At 50.4% G+C, this 24,155-nt stretch overlaps 1 protein-coding gene across 1 annotated transcript in view; it reads left to right on the forward strand.

Annotated features, from left to right (window-relative positions):
* The first annotated feature begins 368 nt into the window (after positions 1-368).
* Positions 369-24,155, forward strand: part of ppargc1a (peroxisome proliferator-activated receptor gamma, coactivator 1 alpha) — a 50,400-nt gene continuing 26,613 nt past the window's right edge. Inside the window, exons 1-2 of the mRNA XM_056300311.1 lie at positions 369-506; positions 4,143-4,322. Of these exons, the coding sequence (XP_056156286.1) occupies positions 459-506; positions 4,143-4,322 (228 nt within the window). The 5' untranslated portion in view covers positions 369-458. The remainder of the gene's footprint in view (positions 507-4,142; positions 4,323-24,155) is intronic.

The following is a 24,155-nucleotide window of genomic DNA, read 5'->3' on the forward strand; positions in this document are numbered from 1 at the left end:
CCAGTAAATACGCCGGGGGGCGCGTTTGATTCCGACGGAAGACTAATCCGCCGGTGTCGTTTATTATAAAAGATGGTTTTTTTTCTCTATAGTTGGTTTGGTGGAGGGGAGTGGGGGGGGGAGGGAGGGAGGGAGGGAGAGGGGGGCAGGTTTACTATATAGTGTGCGAGCAAGCAGCCAGGACCACGCCCGCTCCTAGCGCGTCATGGTGAGTATAGTGGGGAGGGGAGGGGGAGGGAGGAGGAGGAAGGGGAGGGGGTGGTGCAGGGACTTGGAGTCACTCCCCTGCCTACTTTTAATAGCTTTGTCATGTGATGGAGAGCAGTTGTAAGACAGGTGCCCTCGGTTCCTCCTCGGCGAGGGCCAGTTGTCTGCGTGAGAGCGAGTGGAGCGTGCGTGGATTTCTTTTTTGCCTCATTTCTTTTTTTTTGTTTTTCGGACCGTCATTCAGTGGCTGGATGGCGTGGGACAGGTGTAACCAGGACTCGGTGTGGAGAGAATTAGAGGTGAGCAACATCTTAAAATATCCCAACTTGTTTTCATCCCTATAGCCACCTGGACCGGTTTTTTTTGCCCCCCCCTTTTTTTTTACTGCTTTTTCTGGACGGATGGACACAGCGAGTACCCCGAGACGGCGAATCCGGTTTGTAGAGCGTGCAGCCCCGTGTAGAGGTCTGAGGTCTACGCTCGCTCTTCCCTCTCTGCCAGCCAACGCTGGCGCGGCACGCTGTGCATAGTATGCGTCTGGATAACAGCGGAGACGATGCGGGGGACGCACACACACACACACACACACACACACACACACACACACACACACACACACACACACACACACACACACACAAATACACACGTATTTATATACATACACATACACGCACGGGGATCTGTGGCAGTGCGAGGACATGTGCAAAAAAGAGAAAAAACCCCAAACAAACCTTGTTTTTGCTTTGAATCGCGATGGTTTAGTCGCTGCACAGACGTGCATACCTACTACCGGTAGTCTGCAGGAGCCGGTGCGGTGCTTGTTCGTGCAGCGCCGGGAGTTTGCCGATGCCCTTGCCGCCGCTGCTGCCCCTGCCGCTGCATGGCCGTCTCCTCTCGGATTGTGTTGCAAACAAGGGGGGGAAAGAGTGTTTACACACCGGCTGAGATGGTGTTTCCAATGTCGGACTGAGTAAAGAGCTTCCTTGCCTCCCCCCCCACCCCCGTGTTGAGAAGCGTGCCCCTATCCTTTCTCTTTTCTGTTCTTTTTTTCATGTGCAAAAAAAATGACGGAAATCTGGTAAAGTCGGGCATATCCACCTTGCTGTTATGGCGCACTCAAAACCCACTTGGCGATGATAATCTCAGCTGTGCCGCATCGGAATCGAGCATGTTATTAATTTTCTACGGAGAGGTGGTGGTGGTGGTGGTTGGGGAGGGGTGTGTTGTTCACGATGGAGAGTCACTATATATATATATATGTATGTGTATGTGTGTGTGTGTGTGTGTGGCGTCTATATAATACGGAGCATCATGTCAATATCGGGCGCGTCAAAGTGCCAACATCCCCCCGCTGGAGGAGCGTTGCGTTTTGCTGTAGCGCATACGCATGTAGGTTGTGCTCTCCTCGAATGAATAGTTCCGGTTGCCTAGTTTGGGATCCCCCCCCCCAAAAAAAATCTTTCCAAAGTATACAGATGCGCGTGCAGTTACTGAATAGTTTGTTCCTGTTGCTATTTTTTTTTTTTTGCAGGATAAATTGAGGATTATTGCTCACCAACGGTCTCGGTATCATGAGCACGGTGCACACAAGCAGTCACGCACATCAGACGGAGGAGCCTACTTGTTCCTCCTCCTCCTCCTCCTCCTTCCTCCCTAATAGTTGTTGCGTTCGTCGTGTCATGTCAGTTTTGTAATGGACGTTTAGGTCTGCGTAGCAATTCTTACCAGTCTGCAGACAGCAGGGCACAAATGCAACAGAAGCGCCCCCCCACACACACACACTGTATATCAAGGGGGGGGGTCTACATGATGTGACTGCAGGATGTCTGGACTTCGTCGGTCTCGTGGGATGCATGATGATAATTCAGGTGAAATAGATTTGGGATTCTGCATGTGTTTGTTTCGACCCATCCTAGCGAGTGGGTTGGTGTTTTTGGAGACGTCCTCCAGCACTTCACTTCTACTGTGAACGTATAGGCTCGTGCGTTGGCATCCGATCGGTGGGCTTTTAGGGGCATATTTTAATCCATACCTCGCTATTGGTGGGTGGTCTGTCTGCACGGGCCATACGACAGGTCACGTTCGCCGTCCATCAACCAAGTGTGTGTGTGTTTACTTGGCGCGTGCAGCGCTTCTTCTTCTTTTTTTGGGGGGGGGGGGCACATTGACGCTTATTTGTTCCACGGGGCTCTCCGGATGTACTGTCCGGACTTGAAGGTAAATCACACTCATAAAGCTCTCCGTTGCAACAAGGGGGACGGTTTCCCGTGACCGTATCCTTAATAATCCTCCCGTAGTAGGTGTTTGTATGTGCTCCGTGTGCGTAAATCACAGGCGCGCTGCGCTGTGGTGCGCCCTGCCTCCCTCTCGCTCTCTGTCTGGCGGCGCTATTTCATTAGTTCCTGAAGAGGGTGCGTGAGATGATTGGCGAAATTTCATCTTTGGATTTTTTTTTTCTTCCACAAAATCTGCAGCTGTAAGCTTTTTCAAGCGCGCTGCGTCTTTTTTGTGTGTGGAGGGGACACCTCTCCAAACGGCTGCGCGCAGGGGGATGGGTCCTAGTCGTTATTGGAAAACCGGAATTTTGCCTCGATTTGCTCTTGTGCACTTGGTGAGAGCAGATGAACTGTGACACTTAGTCTGGGCGGGCTTTTCTCTCTCTCTCTCTCTCTCTCTCTCTCTCTCTCTCTCTCTCTCTCTCTCTCTCTCTCTCTCTCTCTCTCTCTCTCTCTCTCTCTCTCTCTCTCGGCACGGCATCCGTCTCACAGCGTTGCCCGAGCCGAACTCGAGTCTCATCCCTTCCCAGTGTAGGCCAACTGTCTCCCGGCTTTGCCCGGGGATATCTATCTTAAGCCTCCCGTGTACCGCTCATGCATCGGCTGATGTGTTGCCAGCAGAAATAGCAGTTTGCAGCTTATTAGATAACAGTGGAAAAGATGTTGTTGCCCCCCCCACCCTCCTCCCCTCTTCATATAAATGAGGCTGTGGAGGACAGCGTGGCAATACACACTTGCAACTTCAGCACATCTCAGCTGTTAAAACCTTCCCGTGGTTGCTTTGAATGTATTGTGATTCATTAGAAGTGTATACCCGCTGAACCACAGAAAGTGGCGTTGTGCAACGTCTTGGCGTGGCGGCGGGGGGGGGGGGGTAATGCATATGGCCGCAGTATATCGCTGTGGTTCATATGACCATGCAAAAAAAAATCACGTCCCTGTAATGAACTTGATGCCCTTCGCACCTCCAAGCCTCTTTTCATCATCATCAAAGCCCGTTTGATTTAAAACACAGATTATCTTGGCTGCAGCCGCGACGAAGCCAAATGATTTGTGCAGGGCAGACGGCCAGAGCAGCTGTCCTATAATGCATAGGCTAGACCGCATCAGGTGAATAATGCAATGTCAACAGCCGGCATTTAGTAACACGGAGGCCAACACTGATCGCTATGTGCGCTGGAGGGAAAGGGGGAGAGGACAAGGTGTGCCACAGGTTGGCCTCACCCAGGCCAATGGGAGCAGGTGGCAATGTCAGATCATGCAGTCATTTAAAACAGTCTGCGCTGTGCTGTGTATGGGCAATCCAAAGAGATGCCACCGGCTATGGTTGCCATATTATTTTTTGCTAAGGGCAGACTATGCCTCGATTGCATATATTGCGCATCATAGAAAGTGAGTGGCAGGCTTATTCCGAACTATTCCTGGAACTACCGATGATGGGAGATATCCCTCTTGAGTGATGCATCGCCTTATATGCATAGGATGGGTTCAGCGCTATGAATAGGATGCGGTTTGCAAGAGAGGCTGTTGGTTCCGCTCAGAATCCGAACTGCTTGCCTTTTATCAAATGTAAAGTGGTACCAAAATGTGTGTATCTTCGTATTGATCCAACCCCCTGATCGTTTCCTTCCTCTTTCTCCACCTCCATGCGTGCAGTGTGCTGCCTTGGTTGGTGAAGACCAACCCCTTTGCCCAGACCTCCCTGAACTTGACCTCTCAGAGCTGGATGTCAGCGACCTGGATGCAGACAGCTTCCTGGGCGGGCTCAAATGGTACAGCGACCAATCGGAGATCATTTCCAGTCAGTATGGCAACGAGGCATCCAATCTGTTTGAGGTAAGCAAATGCTACACAATGTGGTTTTTGTGTCGTGCATGTTTTCCATTCGCTCAAAAAAAAAAGGTTTCCTCAACATGCATCTTAGCATTATTCACGACATGTCAACAGCCGTTAATGAGTTTTGGCCTCTCGGGACGTCGTTGCATTGCCTGCGACGAGAGACGGAATGATTTCATTTTGAGCGAATTCCCAGGCGGAGAAGGCGAGCTGGGATTAAACATGAGGCGCTGTTTAACACCGTCAAAACAGAATGTGCAGCAGCAGCTAGTTTACAAACATGCCTTTACATCGAACAGAAGTACAAAGGGGGAGATAACGCCGAGCGCGATAAGCTGCGGAAGACCTTTGTCCCCTTATTTGGATCCTGGCCGTGACAGTAGGCGCTGCCTTATCGAAAGTTAGTGTGGGTTTTTTTTTTTTTTTTTCAGCCTAGGCTGAGTTGAGCGGCATACATCTGAAAGAGGGCAGAATGTGGCACTTGCAAAACTCTGGACTTGCCCCCTAGAACAGCAGCCATGTTGCAAAAGCTGCCTCCGCAGGTTAAAGGAGTAAAAGTTTAAACTTTTGTGAGGCCTCTCTCTCGCTCTCTCTGCCACTCTCTCTCTGCCACTCTCTCGCTCTCTCTCTGTCTCTCTTTTTTCCCATCTTTCTCAGCTCCTATCTCAGTCTTTCCCTCTGTCTCTGTCCCCCCCCCATCTTTCTCACCTCCTGTCTCAGTCTTTCCCTCTGTCTCTGTCTCTCCTTTCCCACATCTTTCTTTTTTTTATAAATTTGTTCCTGATTTTTCCCTTTTTTTCTCCCAATTTAGTGGCCAATTGATCCCTATTTTAATTCAAACACCCACCCTCGTATTGCATGCGTTCGCCAACTGCATCTCTCCGGCCGGCAGTCTCGAAGGAAAGCGCCTCCCCACTTTCGTGACAAGGCGAATCCAAGCCCGAACCACTGTTTTTCCGACACACACAGAGACGCATTCACATGACGAACACAAGCCGACTCCGCCCCCCCTCCCGAAGACAGCGTTGCAATGATTTGCTGCTTCATCGAGTCCGGCCATAGTCCCCCCATCTTTCTCACCTCCTGTCTGTCTTTCCCTCTGTTTCTGTCTCTCTTTTCCCCATCTTTCTCACCTCCTGTCTCAGTCTTTCCCTCTGTCTCGGTCTCTCTCAGCCCGCTCTCTGTTTTCTCCCCCTGTCCTTCTCCCCTCCTATCTCACGCTTTCTTCTGTTTCTCACCTGGCGAGAAGCAAAGTCCACAGAGAGTGGTAAGATGGCCAGGGCCATAAAGCCATTGGTCTTGGGACTGAGCTCGAGCCCCTAGTTCATTATGGGTCTTTATCAGTGCCAGAGATAGACAAGAAAGACTGAGATTGGATCCTTTAGCGTCGCCTCGAGAGAAAACCCTGTCTGAGGAAGGCACTGTGTGCGTGTGTGTGTGCATGTTTGTGTGCATATGTGTGTGTGTGTGTGTGTGTGTGTGTGCATGCGCCTCTGGCTCGTCATGTAGTCACGTTTTCCTGTTCAGTGTTCCATGCCTGTGTGTGTTGTGCACGTCCACTGTGCGCGTGCACGTGCATATATTTCGTCAGCGGTCCAGCAGGCAACAGTTGATAACAGACTGGATTCTTTCCACATTTGACCTCCCCCACTGACACCAGCACCACCTCCTCCAAAGTCCCTTTATAACACTGCACACTACCTATTTGGACCCCCCCTACACATAGACACACACACACACACTCATGCACACGCACACAGACACACACATACATACACATGGTGCAGTGGGGCCTTGAGTGCTAGCTGGTGTGACCATGGCTCTTCTGTCTTCTAAGAGTGATATGGCCCGCGGTCGATGAGTGGCTCTGGGGATATACCAGGGAGAGAGAAAGAAAAAGGGAGAGAGAGAGAGAGAGAGAGAGAATGCGAGTGTGTGCGTGTCTCTCTCTCTCTCCCTCTCTCTCTCCCTTTTTAAAAACACAATGGAGCTTAGCACCCGCTGAGGGGGTCGATGAGAGAACCGGCTCTGAGAGAGGAGACGTGTGCGCGAGTGTGTGTGTGCAAGTGTGAGATAGTCTGCGCATATTAATGCGTGTGTGCCCCGTGCACATGCCACTCCACACGCAGCCCACGCGTGAATACCGCGCATCACAACAGCATGACTTGTTACGCCGCAACCCAACCAGCCAGCAGCTATTGTATAAAAACCCTGAGAAAACTGGAAGCCCTATTAATCAAACGAAAAGTGGGTTTCAAAGCGAGCCTCATAATACTGTAGCGATACATTCCCTGACCAGGGATTCCCCCCCACCCCCATCGCCTTCTTTGAAAAGTTTCAAATCACCATATGAAGTGCTCAGTTCATCATACGGCAGGACTCGACTAATCCGACTTAATCTGACAGGGGAAAGTTTGCTGCTCTGCAAGGATCAGGAGGCGAGGGCTGCAGCTGCACTTCCTGGCCCCCCGTGACTGGCCGGGCGCGCAGTGCACAGCAGCAGCCGGTCGCAACGCGGAGATTACACGTCGTTCTCGGCAAATGGCCGTATTTGTTTATTTTCATTCAGTTTTTTTTTTTTTTTTGTGTACGCTTGTTTTAATGCTCCGTCTCGTCCTGTATGTACAACATAGTCATATACAGCGATGCCCCTATCAACAAAACTGTGAGAGAGAGAGAGAGAGAGAGAGGAGAGAGAGAGAGAGAGAGAGAGAGAGAGAGAGAGAGAGAGAGAGAGAGAGAGAGAGAGAGAGAGAGAGAGAGAGAGAGAGAGAAGGTGGCAGTACTGATGGTGTTTTGGGGGTTGTGGGCTGCTGCTGGTGGTGGTGGTTTTAAGGCTGCTCTATGTCCAGCTGGGTGCAGCTGTCACCCATGGGCCTTTCTCAATCTCTCTCTCTCTCTCTCTCTCTCTCTCTCTCTCTCTCTTTCTCGCTCGCTCTTACGGAGGCTGGGAGTGGAACCAAAGCACGAGTGCTGTGTGTGTTTTGGCACAACACCTTCCCAATAAGGTTAAGATCTGGAGATGAGCGTGAAGGCAGGAAGAAAGAAAGAGGGAGAGAGGGGGAAAAAAAAAGAAGCGATCGCAATTAACCAACAGAGAAGCCGTGACAGTGAGATTTATGCCTGCCTCGTCGTTCTCGTCAGCGCACAACATACTTGCTGATTTTTAATTTCACTTAACCATTAACAGGCCGGTCTCCGGGTCTGCCGCTGAAATGATTTCCAGCTCAGACGGGAGGTCCAGCGCCTCCTGCTTCCCTCATGTTGATGCCTTATGCAGACGGCAGAGCCGCGTGACAGACGCTGGAAAATGAGCAAACGGGCCGTGACTTGGTTATACAGTCAGCACACACACAAAAAAATAATAACAATAAATCAAATTCAGCTGTCACTTCTAAGAAATTGCAATCCCTGTAACTTCTGATTCAGTCATTAATGGACCTGCGAGGAAATTGTTGATAAAATTGAACCCTCCGGGGCGTGTGTGTGTTTGTGTGTGTGTGTGTGTGTGTGTGCTTTCATGAGTGTATTGGAGCAGTTCCTTGAGCGACATACGGTCCTGGGTTACAACTGTCCCCTGGCTGGCCTTTGGCTCTGTCCCCTACCACTGTACCAACTGTCCCTGCCATGAAATGCTTAGAATGATACAGCACACCTTCTTACAACACACACACACACACACACACACACACACACACACACACACACACACACACACAGAAATATGCATGCACACATACATAACAGCAATCACTTCTTTAGTGCTGGGTGCAGGACGCCTCATCAAACCGGGTCAGCCATGAAAGTCCACATGCTATTTTGGGCAGCAGTTGTTAAGGGGTAGTCGCAGCACTAATTCCCAATGTACTGCCAAAGATAACAGCAGGGAAGTGTGACCCCCAAGGTAGAAGTGCTTTAACCACCGGTCTCCCGCTCGGGTTTCATCAAGCTTTAAGGGTTTGATTGATGGAAAGGCGGCTCCTCCGCGGGGGGTCCGTCATTCGGACTCGGTTGCGTGTGGCCGAATCACCTGCACAGATTTACACTTGGCGTGGCTGTCGTCAGTCTGTGGTACGAATGACACGCCGGCGGGACCGACTGGCCCGCCTGACATGGCATGTCCTCTTTGTGCTGTACCTGTTGAGGTAAGAGACACACAAGCTCTAGACAGACAGACAGACAGACAGACACTAAAGATAATGCAAGAGGGAGAGACAGACACACAGAGAGAGGGAGAGACAGACAGATAGACACTAAAGATACTGCAAGAGAGAGAGACAGACAGAGAGAGACAGACACAGACAGACACTAAAGATACTGAGAGAGAGACAGACAGACATTACAGATACTGAGAGAGAGACAGACAGACAGACGCTATGATACTGAGAGAGACAGACGGAGAGAGAGACAGACCAGACAGAGAAAGACAGAGAGAGACACAGAGAGAGAGAGACAGACTGACAGAGAGAGATACAGTGAAAGATAATTGGATAGATGGAAAGGGACTGGGACAGGGGAGACAGACCAGCAGCACAGTCCGCCAGGCAACAGCGAGACAGTTTGCTGTGTGTGTGTGTGTGTGCGCATGTGTTAACATACAATGTATGGGCTGCACCTGTTGTGCTGCCTCGTACTGGGTGCAGGTTAGTGCGTGTGCATGATGAAAGACAGCAGACGTGGCGTCAGACACGGCGAGGCATCGCGGCGCTCTGTCGGGGCGGTTGTTGTCGGGGGCGGGTTTGTGCCGTTGTCGGGGCGGTTTGTGCCGTTGTCGGGGCGGTTTGTGCCGTTGTCGTGGCGGTTTGTGTCGTTGCTGGACAGATGCTCAGGCACCGCCTGCGAGCCAAGGTAGATTAAAGTGACTGGGTCGTCTTACTAGGCTTTAGGACAAGATGGTGAACATATTTTCATCAAAACGCTTCCCTCAACACACCACCCACAGCAAATGCTCCCTCTCTCTTTATCTGTCGCACACACACACACACAGACACACACACACACACACGCACAATGTCTCGTCAAACACCGATTAAACAAAGCTTACCTCTCACAGTTGTTGGAGATTTACTGTAAGCTGAAAAAGGAATGTACAGAGTCTTCACACACACACACACACACACACACACACACACACACACACACACACACACAACCCATACACACACACACACACACACAGGTAGAATAACTGTCTCAGCCACATGTGCTTGCAGCAACACACACACACACACACACACACACACACACACACACACACACACACACACACACACAAAGGTAGAATAACTGTCATAGCCACACACATGCTTACAGCAACACACACACACACACACACACTCACAGCAGAGACCCTCATTGTCCCCGCTCCTAGTCCCTGCTGAATGCGGTTGCGTTTATTTTGCAAATTTATGCTGACATTTGAGAGTACAACCGCCCTCACCGGTTCAATGCTCCAGCAAAGGGTGTATGATTATCATACTGCAGTGTGTAATACGACTTCCTGGAGTGTGCCCCGTCAGAACACACCACACTGGCCTCATTGTGAGGTCCGCTGCAGTTTAGCTATCAGATTTTAGCACTGTCGGACGGAAAGATGCCCTTTTCACCGCGGAAACAAAAGGCAAACGCCGTTTCTCCCTCGCTGGCGTGTTGTTCCGACACGTGCGGATGGGCGAACGTGTGCGTGTCTGCAAACGGGCTCGCTCATACGCACTTACAGACACGGGCCACCCGGGCCAGTCGTATCTTGGAGCATCTGTCAGATTCACTCCGCGGCAATAGTTCTCAATCCACAGCCCCACAACACTGTGGGCCCTGCTCCCCTCTCTCTCTCTCTCTCCTCTCTCTCTCTCTCTCTCTCTCTCTTCCCGATCCCTCCGCCTGTCTCTTTCTCCCGGGGCAGCGCCATCCATCCCCAAACAGGCTGATGGAGAGGCTGAAGCAACGGCGGGAACAAACAAATGCATTCGCCCCCCAACGATGCTCCCTCCCTGAAAGAAACGGCTGGAAGGGAGAAGAGAAGGGAGGGAGAGGCGGGATGGTGTTGGCGGTTGGTGGTGGTGGTGGTGAGGGAGGGGGAAGGGGGTAGTATCTGCTGGAAAAATAGTCCCCCTCAGGGATTGTTTGGAAAAAGAGCAAGGGAACATCTCTGAGTCTGGTACTCTGCTGCCTGCGAGCTGGCTGTTTCCTCTCTCGCTCATCTGTCTCTCTCTCGCTCACTTTCTCAGGCACATATGAGCGTGCACACACATACACACACACACACACACACACACACACACACACACACACTCTCAACGGATTTTCCCTGTTTGCTGCCACTGCTGATTGAGGATGGTTTGGTGCCCTCCACCCCAGCTGATCCCCCTTCCCTAGCGGATACTCGCCCCTCTCATCACGAGAGGAGAGAGAGAGACAGAGGAAGAGAGAGAGAGAGCGAGAGGGAGAGAGACAGAATAAAACAGCTCAGATAGTGGCCTTGCTCTGGTTAGACATGACACTTTTAGCTTTTACTTTAGCTTGTGTGTTAGTGTTTGTGTACGCTTGTGTTTTTGCGTGTGGGGGGTGGGTGGGGCTATTTTTAGCAAAAGAGGTAATCGTCGCTAATAGCCTTTCAGGGCCATTTCACTTTAACCTGGCCAGAAACACTAAGCCAATAAGCCATCCTCAACACACACACACACGCACGCACGCACACACACACACACACGCACGCCACGCACCACACACACACACACACACACACACACACAACACACACCACACACACCACACACACACACACACACACACATCCATACAAGCACACAAACACGCAGCTACAGGAGCCGACACCATAAGCCAAGCCTTCCTGTTTTATTTAATAGTTTATATGTTGGAGGGGGGGGGCGGTTAAATGGTGGACTCCTAGAATGCCTTTCCTACCGTTTCCCTTATGCAGTGATAGGTGTGGTATGGGGGGGTAGCGGTGAAATGAACTGATTGAAGAATTACAGGGAATGATTTGAGAGAGAGAGAGAGAGAGAGAGAGAGAGAGAGAGAGAGAGAGAGAGAGAGAGAGAGAGAGAGAGAGAGGAGAGAGAGAGAGAGAGAGAGAGAGAGAGAGAGAGAGAGAGAGAGAGAGAGAGAGAGAGAGAGAGGAGAGAGAGAGAGGAGAGAGAGAGAGAGAGAGAGAGAGAGAGAGAGAGAGAGAGAGAGAGAGCAAGGGGGGAGAGAGAGCTACTCAGAGCAAAGGGGAGAGAGAGATACTCAGAGAGCAAGGGGGGAGAGAGAGAGAGATACTCAAGAGAGCAAGGGGGGAGAGAGAGAGATATACCCAGAGAGCAAGGGGGGAGAGAGAGAGTGAGATACTCAGAGAGCAAGGGGGAGAGAGATACTCAGAGAGCAAGGGTGGGGGAGATAGAGGGGGGGAGAGAGAGATACTTATACCCCTTTCACACTGGCCAAAAAAAAAAACAGCCGCTAACATCCTTCTTTTTACATTGACCAAAGGTGGACATTAGCGGGATTTTTGGCCAGTGTGAAAGGGGTATTAGAGAGCAAGGGGGAGAGACAGAGAGATACTCAGAGAGCAAAGGGGAGAGAGAGATACTCAGAGCAAGGGGGAGAGGTATGACTAACAGACGGCAGGACAGCAAAAAAGGGAAACCTCAAAAGAGAGATGAGGGTAGATGGAGAGAAGCTTTCAGTGGGCGAGTGCCGTGATTCAATGTGAAGCGCTATCAGTCTTGGGTGATGGGCTGCTTCCCATCTCCAAGAAAGGCCGATCGATCCCAGGTGTGTGTGTGTGTGTGTGTGTGTGTGTGTGTGTGTGTGTGTGTGTGTGTGTGTGTGTGCGTGTCTGTGCCATCCCGGCATGCATAGCAGCTGCAGCAATGGCCCAGCCCAGCCTTTTTTTTTTATTCCAGGAGTTTCCATATGCAGTTGTTTATGAAGGAACGAGCCTACTGTGGCATGACCGGTCTGCTGAAGGCTGTAACTCATTAGACAGCTAATCTTCTAATCATAAGACAGAAGAAAAACACATCCGAGTTTCTCGGAGGGAAGTGCACTGTACGATATGGCGCTGTTAGGTGATGTGATGCAGCAGAAATCAAGTTAATCACTGAAAGCTCTCGCTAGAATTTCTCCCTTTGCATCCCGGATAGACGGAGGAGGGGTAATTTGTCGGAGAAAGATAGGATCGACATTTTATTACTGCTCTTCACTTTGATTAACTTGATTTTTTCCCCCACAGTGTGAATCTATAAATGTGAATGTGAGTCCTCTGAAATCAAGATCTTTTTATGTGTGTTGTTCAGTTTTGCGATGTTGGATGATTTTCGGCCAACTCATTTCAGCTCGTCTTTGCACGTGCAGAGGAAAATAATGCGGGTGTGGGTAAACTCTCTCTCTCTTTTGAGGAGTTTACATCCACCCATGTGCTGTGGAGGGCCATGCAAACCTGGGTTTTCTTCCGCACCGACCGAGTTCAGCTGTCAGTCCTTGTCTGTCTAGTTGACGGTGCGTACTCATTATTGAAATCCGCTTGCGTGGTTTTAGGTTGGAATGTCATCTATGAAAGAACAGGGGGAAGAAAGAAAAAAAACACAACTCGTGTCTAGCTGTGAAGCATAATGAGCACTGCCTGCTTATAGCAATCTGGCTTATATCCCCACCTGAAGCATTAAGATCTGCAAGTCCTCAAATAGTTCAAGAGGCTCTCCGCGGCTCCGCGGAGGCATTAGGAGCTGGCTGCTCGGATGACTCACGCTCTCACTCAGTATCTACTGAGTCCACACAGAAAGCAGAAGCTCGGCCTTTTTCCTCAGACTTCTTTTGTCACGGCTGATTGGAAATTTTCCCCTACAGTGTCTTCATGGAAACCCCCACCCCCCCCACCCCAAAAAAAAAGGATGCATAGCATAGCAATGCAAAGCACAACTGTTGTGCGACTTTGTTGTGAACAGAACGATCGCTGTCTTAAGTTTGTAATTGGAGGTGGGCGTAGTATTGATGACACATTGCACATTTTCAGCGGAGTAGCTAACGTTTCATATTTACACCATATCTCGGATCGGATGCTTAAATGTAGAACGAGTAGGATTTTACTAAAAAATTAATGTCTAGACTCATACAAAAATCATCACTTATGACCCACTAGACTTGTGTGACGGTGTCTGGCTCTGCAGAGACCCTGTCCTCTGCTGGTATTTTCTTATTTTGCTGTGTACGGGACATTTCTGGGCGTTAAAGTTTGGGCAGCGGGACTCTATAAAAACATACCAACCATGCCAGATCAAGATGGTAAACGCACATCTTAAGAGGAAGCTACGACAATGGCGGACACAGCGGCGAAAAGACGCAAAATATAGCGAGGCGAGACGCCAGGCGGACAAAGCTGGTTCCAAAACGAGAGAGAATCTGGGGTTGGCTTTCACCCGCTGGCGAGCACCGAAGGAGAGGATGGTGGATGAAGAGTGACGCAGAGTTGGCCTGTTCACCGGGATGTGTTCTGGTAACTGCGGGCAGGGGGCACGTCCTTCTGGTGATGTTTAGCCAGGGGAGGGAGGGGCCAACTTTGAATGTTGTGTTACTATAAACGGCAATTGACAAATCCTACTCGTTCTGCCTTTAGCGTTATTATTGCTGCATGCTTTATACATGCTTTCACACCAGCTCGACAGAGCTAAAGTTAGCTCGTATGAATCATGTCTTTATTTAATTGGCAACTTGGAAAAGCAAGCTGACACATCAGAAACACTGCGAAACGTTTGTCAAAATATCAACAACAAAAATATTATTTTGAAGGTGATGGAGTACATCATACTTACATCTCCGTTGATGGTGTTTCTGTGAAATCCTACTTGAATGGACCCAAAAGAGCGATACCAACTGATAGAATATGACGGAGAAGCTATAAAGAATAGTGGTGGGGGTGCAGAAAATACATGTATTTTCTTACCAGTTGGAATGATAGTTGATTTTAAAAAATATTTGACGTCTTAAAGCATCATATGTTTTTAGAAGCACTCACTCATTTTTGGAGGGGATCCACCCCCCCACCCCCCATTCCCCTTGAATCTACACAGATGGTACAGCTAAACACGAGGCTATACTATATCAGTTTGTTAATGAGTTATAAACCGGGTTCATGGGGTGCTTTGCATCTAAAAAGAAGTCGTCCACCTCTGGTCCTTGTACTTTGTATGCTGTACTACCAAACTGTCATAAATTACTATTCGCTGAAACCAGAGGGATAAACCCCGGTTCCTTTGTACTGCACCGAGAGTGAGGGCTGTCAGCATTAACAAAAGTCCGCCGTGGAAAGTCGGGTCACAAATCAGTGGCATGAAGAATGAATATATGGTATATCTTTACCTTATCACGGCCAGTCAACCCTTGCAGAAAGTTGGCAAGGTGAACTACGCCTTTTAACAATTTAAAACCTTTACGGGCTGACACATTCACAGTCCTTGAAGCAAGGTCAGTTATTTCACATTTTTCTTCATTGCATCCGTGCAGACAGCCCTCAAATGAATTACAGACATGTATATCTGACATGAAACAACAAAAGTAGACATTTGTGGTGATTTTCATCCACCTTTTCCAGGGCGAAAGCTATATTCAGACAGCGGTGTGGCCGGGACACCTTCTCTCTGCACGGCGGTGATTGTGTAATAACTGGTTGGACAGATCGAGGGAGGATTTTGAGTGTCGGACACCTGTCATCAAGTCGTTTATAGCCATCGATCATCCTCCATTTGGCAATAATTGCAGAGTCCATTATTGTGTGTACGTATGCGGGTGGTGTGCCGTGAGCTTAACCTACAGTAGTCAGCGGATGAAAGCAAAGCTACCCGAGGCGAAAGGCACCTGATCCCCATTCCCGTAAAGAAGTGCGCGCACGGCAAACGAGATGAAGCGTACACCTCCAAGGTTGTGTGTCAGTGGTACATGTCAACGCTGTAACACGCTCCCCGGGAGCGTTTCACGCCGCCCTTCCCCTGCTTTCACGTAGTATATCGACCCCGTATCGATGAGGCGGGGGGATCGTTCACATCTCGGGGCCCGTGTACGAACCCGCCGCTTTTGATGTGTGCGGTTTGCAGATAAGTGGATGCCCAAATCAGTCGCGGTTCACGCGAGCTGCAGAGGTTTGTAATGTCTTTTTACATGTGGCCGGTGTTGTCACACGTGCTGACCATACATAATCAGATCTTGAAAGTGCAGAGCAGAGGCAAAAAAGAAAAAAGAAAAAAAAACACACTGTGATAACACACTCACAAAGTCATGACACGGATAAGAGGCGTGCACGCTGCTGCAGCGGCAGCCCCCTACCTGGACACGGGGAGCAAAAAGGCACTCGTGAACACGCACGCAGAAAGTCAAGGTAAAAGATAATGCATTTATTTAGTAATCAGCAAATAGCTTTTATGCAGTGGATAAGTGGCGGTGGCCTGCGAGAGCCTGATAAGATCGTTTGCTTTCAGGTGTTTCCCTGTTGCACCGCGCGCGGCGTTGAGCGCAAATTGAATAGGGTGACCTTTTTTGCCGCAGAATCAAATTGACTGCGTTTCCCCCAAAAGATTCTGCCACTTCAATTACCATAAATTTGTGATACTGGGTCCCACACTTGCACAAAATACGAAACGTGTGCGCATGGCTATGCAAAGGTGTGGAAAAATTCAATGACAAGCACACACACACACACTCACACACAGTATTGTTTGTATGAAACACTCTAAGCCACTGTATCTTGTCCACCCTGGCTCTCCTTTCTCTGGCACCTCTCCTAGGCAGATATAACTGTGACAAATGAAAAGCCACAAATCCTTGATGGGCTTGGCAGGGCCTGAAAGGTCAGGATCTGTGCATGTGTGTGTGTGTGTGTGGGGGGGGGGGGTTGATTGCATCGGTCATTGTGTGTTTATGTCAGCAGGTGATAATAACATTGAGCTTCCGATGTGAAATAACCAAAAAACGGTTGTCCATGGGGCGTCCGGGTAGCGTACCGGTCTATTCCATTGGTTACCACCACGGGGATCGCCGGATCGAATCCCCATGTTGCCTCCAGGGTGGTCGGGGACCCTACAGACACAACAGGCCGTGCCTGCTGGTGGGAAGCCGGATGCGGGTATACGTCCTGCTCGCTGCACTTGGGCCTCCTCTGGTCGGCCAGGGCGTCTGTTCAGGGGGGAGGGGGAACGGGGGGTAGCGTGATCCTCCCACGCGCTATGTCCCCCTGGTGAAACTCCTCACTGTCGGGGGAAAAGAAGCAGCTGGCAACTCCACATGATTCGGAGGAGGCATGTGGTACTCTGCAGCCCTCCCTGGATCGGCAGAGGGGGTGGATCGGCGAGTGGGACGGCTCGGAAGAGTGGGGCAATTGGCCAAGTACAATTGGGGAGAAAAAGGGGGAGAAAAAAAAAGTGGTCCGTTCTGCTTCCCTTGCACATCTATGCAAGCGTCACAATCAAATGCAGCGCCCTTTTGTGCGTGCTAGTTATCGTTTCCGTGTATGCATACATACATACTGGCCAATGGACGCTGCTGATTCGCACTCTGGCCAGAAAATGTGACGGCGTATTTACCCAGATGGACAATGGAAACAATATCCACCTTTCTCTCTCTCTGCATCTCTCTGGCTGCTCCCGCTGTCCCGCTCCCTCTCCCCTGTCAACCTGCCATCAGCAGCACGACTCCACTTCTCCGGGCCCCTTGCTTAGGGCTGCACATTCAGAGCTGCCAACTTAAGCAAATAGCTATTTGCATGGCATTAAGTGAAAAAAAAAGGCAGAGGGAAGCACCACCCTCCTTCCCCGTGTTTTGCTGGAAAAAGGTCTGATCCATGGGCCCCCAAATCTCCTTTTCTCTCCGCCTCCCACTGCGATCAGTGTCACAGCAATCACAGCAATCACTCGTTTTCCTCTCGCCAAGTCGATTGGGAAGTAGTTGGCAAACAAGAGAGTGAGTGTCCAGTCATTATGATGGCGTGTGATTCTGTGGTGTTAGGGAAAACAAGCCCTGGACCTTCTCTCAGACGGCTGGAGTCGGACGACAGAAGTGGTCCGTTGCAGGACTGTGCAGTTGGGGTTGCTCCTCCAGGACATACACTGAACCCTCTTGTGGTCCCATCAGCTGTTTTGCAGCTGTTTGGATGGCTGTGTGCATGTGCCAGTGTGTGTGTGTGTGTGTGTGTGTGTGTGTGTGTGTGTGTGTGTGTGTGTGTGTGTGTGTGTGTGTGTGTGTGTGTGAATGTGCATGGGGCCATACTCCTGGGTGTGCGGCCCATGACTAAATCTCCACTCTGCACATGGTGCCTCACCAGGGCCAAGCCTGTGTGGTGTGTGTCTGTGTGTGTTGAAGTTAGCTGATAAGTTGATTACTTTACAGCATGTTGTACTCTTAAGCCTGAGCGGATACTCTCAGATATTCTTCGGAAAGTCTCGTTGCTTTAACCACCGATTTAAAAATCCTTCCCAACCCGTGCTTCATGTATGACGTCTGTTGGAGTGTATCCGTTTGTGCGTGTGTTTTATGGGATAAGGTACACTTGCACTGACTGGGACGTCTGCCTTCATATTAACCAAAGTTACACACTGTAAATCATTCCACATGACCTTTGACCCAGAGCTGAAGTAAGGGAGTTGTGGGACTTTTCCAAACGAGCCGGAAGCTTTTGCACTTGGCTCTGCAGTATCCCGTGGGCTGGAGTCTGTCAGATCTGGCCTGTGTCAGGTGTTGTCACCGCAGCTCACTTGCTCGCTCGCTAGCTCGCTCTCTCTCTCTCTCTCTCTTGCTCTCTCTCTCTCTCTCTCTCTCTCTCTCTCTCTCTCTTGCTCTCTCTCTCTCTCTCTCTTGCTCTCTCTCGCTCTCTCTCTCTCTTGCACACAATTATGTACATAACCTCCCTTTCTCTGCATCAGCTCATCTGTTAGTGTTCTAACTGTCCAAAATGATCCTCAGGAGACACATCCTCACATTGACCACACACACACACACACACAAACTCGCTCTCTCAAACTCTCCCCAGTCCTTATTGGCAGATTAAAACACCTCCCTACTTCTGTAGGAGGCACAGAGCCTCATCAGCCGAGACTGACATCAGACTAGACAGTAACATGCCACATCCTGACGGGACCTGCCATTTTGGTTCTGAACAGCTCGGATGGAGACAGTAGTGAATTCCTGCCAGGCGAAAGGGGATTATGACGAGGCCGGTTGTGGCATTATAGCTGAGAGAGAGAGATGAGAAAGCCACAAAATCAGCTGCCTGAATAGCCGCTGGTGCTTGGGCTGAACATCCTACATGTGTATTTAGAGGTTGTATGGACACTCTGAGCTGGACTCAAATATGTACTGTGTGTTGACATGAATATGAGGTGTGTGTGTGTGCGTGTGTGTATTTTGGGGGCACGGCAGTATTTGAGGGCCGACAAAACCGAATTCTTTTTTGGGGGGGTGGATTTTTTGCCCCCTTTTCTCCCCAATTGTATCCGGCCAATTGCCCCACTCTTCCAAGCCGTCCTGGTCGCTGCTCCACCCCCTCTGCCGATCCGGGGAAGGCTGCAGACTACCACATGCCTCCTCCGAATCGTGGAGTCGCCAGCCGCTTCTTTTCCCCTGACAGTGAGGGGTTTCACCAGGGGGACGTAGTACGTGGGAGAATCGCGCTATCCCCCCCCCAGCCCCCAGAACAGGCGCCCCGACCGACCAGAGGAGGCGCAAGTGCAGCAACCAGGACACATACCCACATCTGGCTTCCCACCCACAGACACGGCCAAATGTGTCTGTAGGGACGTCCAACCAAGCTGGTGGTAACACGGGGGTTCGAACCGGCGATCTTCATGTTGTTAGGCAACGGAAAACTCCCCCACGCCACCCAGACACCCCACAAAACAGAATTCTGATACGGTTTTTGATTAACGAGGCTCTCTGTTGCCTCGGTAGCTGCACGGAAAATGACCCGGGCCCGCCAAGTGCTGATACGGCTGCGGCGTTGCCGCGGCGTGGAACGCAACGGGAGGTTAACGTTTAGTTTTATGATTTTGAACACCGTTAGACTGTGGCATTGCCTCTACACACATGCGCCCATCGTCCAATAGGGACTAAACAGTGTTATGTATGGCTGCGCTGCTCGGTATCGAGCATAATCACCCTCTCTCCATCTCAGTAAGCCCGTGCTAAATGACCAGACGTCTCCGGCGGCTGCCATGATTTGTCTCTCTGCCGCGCGTCGCGCTGCACCTTAACCACCCCGCCTCCCTCCTCTTCCGCTGCCATATGTTGCGCCCGTGTGACCGGCTAACGTGTCAGGCCCGACTAACGCCCTAACGGCGGGGCTGACTTTGATTTATTTCCTCTGAAATCTTGGGGCCGGGGGTAATAACACAGAATGACATTATTTGTTTATCAAATCCAAGGCTGCTTTCCTTGGCGGCGTCAAGATCTGACGATTTGATACCGCCACCCTCTCACCGCCACCCAACATGCACATACGCACAGGTACGCACAAGCCAGGCGCCACACACTCACACACACGTGCGATTTACATGCACACACACACACACACACACACAATCTCTCATTTGTGACCGTGCTATGATTAGTTAGCCTGACTCCACGTTTAACCTCATCCAAGGAAATGCTTTTGAAATCTGACAGAGCAGAGAGTAGAAGAAGAAGAAGAAAAAAAAATTAGACGTTGCAACACAATTAAATTGTCAAGGCGCAGATTTAACCCCGAGCAATTCGGCAGCCAATTTATTAAGAATGTTTTCTGTCCGAATGGACCGGTTTCTGTGTCTCTCTATTTGCAGAAAGAGAGAGAGCGAGAGAGAGAGACAGAGAGAGAGAGAGAGAGAGAGAGAGAGAGAGAGAGAGAGAGAGAGAATAAACACTACTTTCAATACCACATGACCCATTTAGTGGGCGATTTTTCATCTTCCTACATCCAGAGTGCCTCCGTCACATGCGCTTTTCTCTTTTGTTTGGGGATAATGGCAGCCCTGTTTTTAGTCTGGTGAAACTTCACCTCCGAGTATCTCAGCGGTCGGGTCCTGGCGCCCTCGCAGCACACACGGTTTCACACTCGAGGCGTGCATGCGGTGCATTGCCCTGTAAAAAGCCTGTTAAAAATTTGATCCCTAGCAATCCTCGAGAAGCAATTAGCGGATTTAATTTTTGGCGATTTGCCACAGAGTGCAGAAGTAAGTGTTTCGAAGAGAAGAAAAAAAACACCCCCCCCCCCGGCCCCCCGGCCTCGTACCAACACCACCTCTGCTGTTATCAGCGGAGTGAAAAGTATCTGCTGGAACACAATGGCCAGGTTTGGGACCCAATAAAAGAGCTAAAGGCAAGGACGATTTCAAAGACGGTCTTCCTGATAACAAAGGGCCTCTCACCTGATAATGAACAACTAGTGTTGGCTCCCTTTTTCCCTCCGACACCGAGCAGCCATTGGGGTGGAGTGGGTAGGGGGTGTGGTGGTGGGGGTGGGGGGCAATCGAAGGATGTGAAGATGGAGGGAGCAAGGGAGAGGAAGCTCTGCCAGCACTTGCCAGAATGTTTTATGGCTAATTGAAGCATTTGGAATCAAACCGCCACAAATGGCACCCTTTAGAATTGGAGCGGGGTTAATATATTGTGATCCCACAATTAGCCCAGGATTGTTAAGATCTCTTTAATTCGGTGAGGTCCATTAAGCGGGACGGGAGAGAAAGCGCTCCCGCCGAGACAATTTTTCTCTCCTCTCCTTTTGTTCCTTCCTGTCCTCTCCTCTCCTCGGCAGCTGCTGTACTAATCAATATAAGTGGACTTGGTCATCAGCAGGTTGCCAGGTTATCCTGCAACCCCCCCATAAACACACACAAACACACGTGTGCACACACACACGCTACCATCACATGGCTGAGCTCTGGAAGTCAACCCATGAAGAGTTTTTTTTTGCTAAATATATTGGAGATGGTTTTGAGGGGAGGGGTAGTCAGAGGAATCAGAGCTGGCAGATTGACTCTGGTCCAGTAACACTGCATGGTGGTGGTCCTTAAGCTGGCGTGGAATAGCTGGCCTTGCTGGACAGGGGTGTTACTTTTCATTCATTGCTTGTCTCTGCGGAGTATAACTAGTCACACGTTGCTCCTGATCCAGTCGCTCAAATCTCCCCGGGCAGTGTAGGACTTGGCTTTGCGAGAGCAGCAGTTAGCTCGGTAGCCTGGTCACTGTGGGTTCTACAAGCTTCCCCCCTCGTCGCATCACAAGGACTCTTCAAGGTTACGTGGGAGGTCAAACTTGTATACATATTTGTTTTGCTTTCATTCTTAACATTTTGTCTGTGTCAGGTTTTGCGTTGGAGAGCTAGATGGCCACGCGTCCTTTTTTTTTTATCCCCCCTGCCCTTTTTTCTCCCCAGTTGTATCCGGCCAGCTACCCCACTCTTCCAAGCCGTCCCAGTCTCTGCTCCACCCCCTCTGCCGATCTGGGGAGGGCCGCAGACTACCACATGCCTCCTCCGATACATGTGGAGTCACCAGCCGCTTCTTTTCACCTGACAGTGAGGAGTTTCACCAGGGGGCGTAGCGCATGGGAGGGTCACGCTATTCCCCCCAGTCCCCCCCCCCAAAACAGGTGTCCCAACCGACCAGAGCTGGCGCTAGTGCAGGGACCAGGACGCATACTCACATCTGACTTCCCACTTGCAGACACGGCCATTTGTGTCAGTAGGGATGGCCGACCAAGCCGGAGGTAACACGGGGATTCAAACCGGCGATCTCTGTGTTTGTAGGCAGCCAAATAGACCGCTATGCCACCCATACCCCCCCACTCGTCAACCTTAAAGGTAAAACGAGTAGGGTTTGTTGGTTGCAGTTTGTAGTAACATAACATTCAAAGTTGGCCCCTCCCCCCTGGCTCAACATCACCAGAAGGACACGCCCCCTGACTACAGTTGCCAGAACACATCCCAGAGTACAGGCCAGCTCCACATCACTCTTCATCCCCATCCTCTCCTTCAGTGCTCGCCAGCGGATGAAAGCCAACGCCAGATTCACTCTCGTTTTGGAACGAGCTTTGTCCGCTTGGCGTTTCACCTCGCTATATTTGTCTTTTCAGCGCTGTGTCCACCATTGTCGTAGCTTCCTGTTAGATGTGTGCTTACGATCCTGATCTGGCACCTGGTCACTGTGTTTTTATAGAGTCCCGCTGCCCAAAGGTTAATGCCCAGAAACGTCTCGCACACAGTAAAATAAGAAAATGCAGACAGGGGACAGGGTCTGTGCAGATACAGACACCGCCACACACGCCTAGTGGGTCATAAGGGATGATTGAGAGCGATTATTTTTGTATGAGTCTACACATTGATTTATTTTTTTTTGGCAAATTCTCCTCATTCTACCTGTAAGTTAAACTGTCACAGCCTCCGAAAGTCCTCCGTCCCCACTGTACCGCCAAGTAATGAAGCCTTCACGACGTCGAATGCGACTGATGTCAAACATGGCAGAGATAAAGTGGCAAACGATGTGGGATGGGTGGGTTTAGAATCGTTCTGGAGAAGTCCGTAAAGTCCTGCCCTGATTTCAGCCCTGATTGGATGGTCGGTGAAGTTGGACCTGAACAGATGGGTGGTTCATTAAAGCCTCATTGAGATAATCTTAAATGATCCCACTTTCAGTTTCTCAACTGAGCATGCATGTCTGGGATAAAGAAAAGGCTCGGCCTTTATTAACGGTTATGACCCGCGCGTTTAGCGTACAGCTTATAAACTGAGGCGCGGTACAAAAACAAACCACTGGGCGGTTAACACGGGGCTCCACAACAGTGGATTTGAAGTTCTCTGCAAGTAATTAAACGGCACGTCGCGTCACGGGAGGCAATTTCCTGCAAGACATTCACTTGCCAAAGTGGGATTGCCCTAGTCTATATCATATTATCTCTGTGAAATATGTCCCTTTCATAATTTTGTTCAATATTGACCAAGTACTAATGGTGAAAAAATACCTTCCCAATGATTAACATTTTCCCCACTGTGAGCGGGGCCGCTGAATGTCCGGGCTATCTGTGTCATCTGCAAATGAAATTTGAAGGAGGGGGGGTAGCAATGAAACGGCCACTAACTTATTGCTAACTCCAAAGCTGCTTCAAAGAAGAGGTATCCATGGGCGTTCGGGTAGCATAGCAGTCTATTCCATTGCCTACCAGCACGGGGATCACCGGTTCGAATCCCCGTGTTACCTCCAGCTTGGTTGGGCGTCCCTACAGACACAATTGGCCGTGTCTGCGGGTGGGAAGCCGGATGTGGGTATGTGTCGTGGTCGTTGCACTAGCGCCACCTCTGGTCGGTCAGGGCGCCTGTTCGGGGGGGGGGGGACTGGGGGTAACGGCATGATCCTCCCACGCGCTACACCCCCCCTGGTGAAAATCCACCCTGTCAGGTGAAAAGAAGCAGCTGGTGACTCCACATGTATCGGAGGAGACATGTGGTAGTCTGCAGCCCTCCCCGGATCGGCAGAGGGGGTGGAGCAGCGAGCGGGACGGCTTTGAAGAGTGGGGTAATTGGCCAGATACAACTGGGGAGAAAAGGGGGGGAATAAAAAAAAAAAGACGAGGTATCCATGACGGGCGTGAAATTGTGCAGAACTGGAAGGGTGAGCGGAAACAAGTGGTCGGGTAAATTGTGTGTGTGTGTGGGGGGGGCGGGGTGTGTGTGGGGGGGCTGAGTTAGAGCGGCGGAGCGCTCTGTGTATCGGAGGTGCTGGTTAGCCCCCCGCGGCATAATGATCGCCACACGCTGTCGACGAGTAATGCAGATCCCGCCGTGCGCGTAACGGGATTTTTTTAAACTTTTTCCTGCTCAGC

Source organism: Lampris incognitus, chromosome 20 (genome assembly GCF_029633865.1).
Source record: "Lampris incognitus isolate fLamInc1 chromosome 20, fLamInc1.hap2, whole genome shotgun sequence".
NCBI lineage: Eukaryota > Metazoa > Chordata > Actinopteri > Lampriformes > Lampridae > Lampris > Lampris incognitus.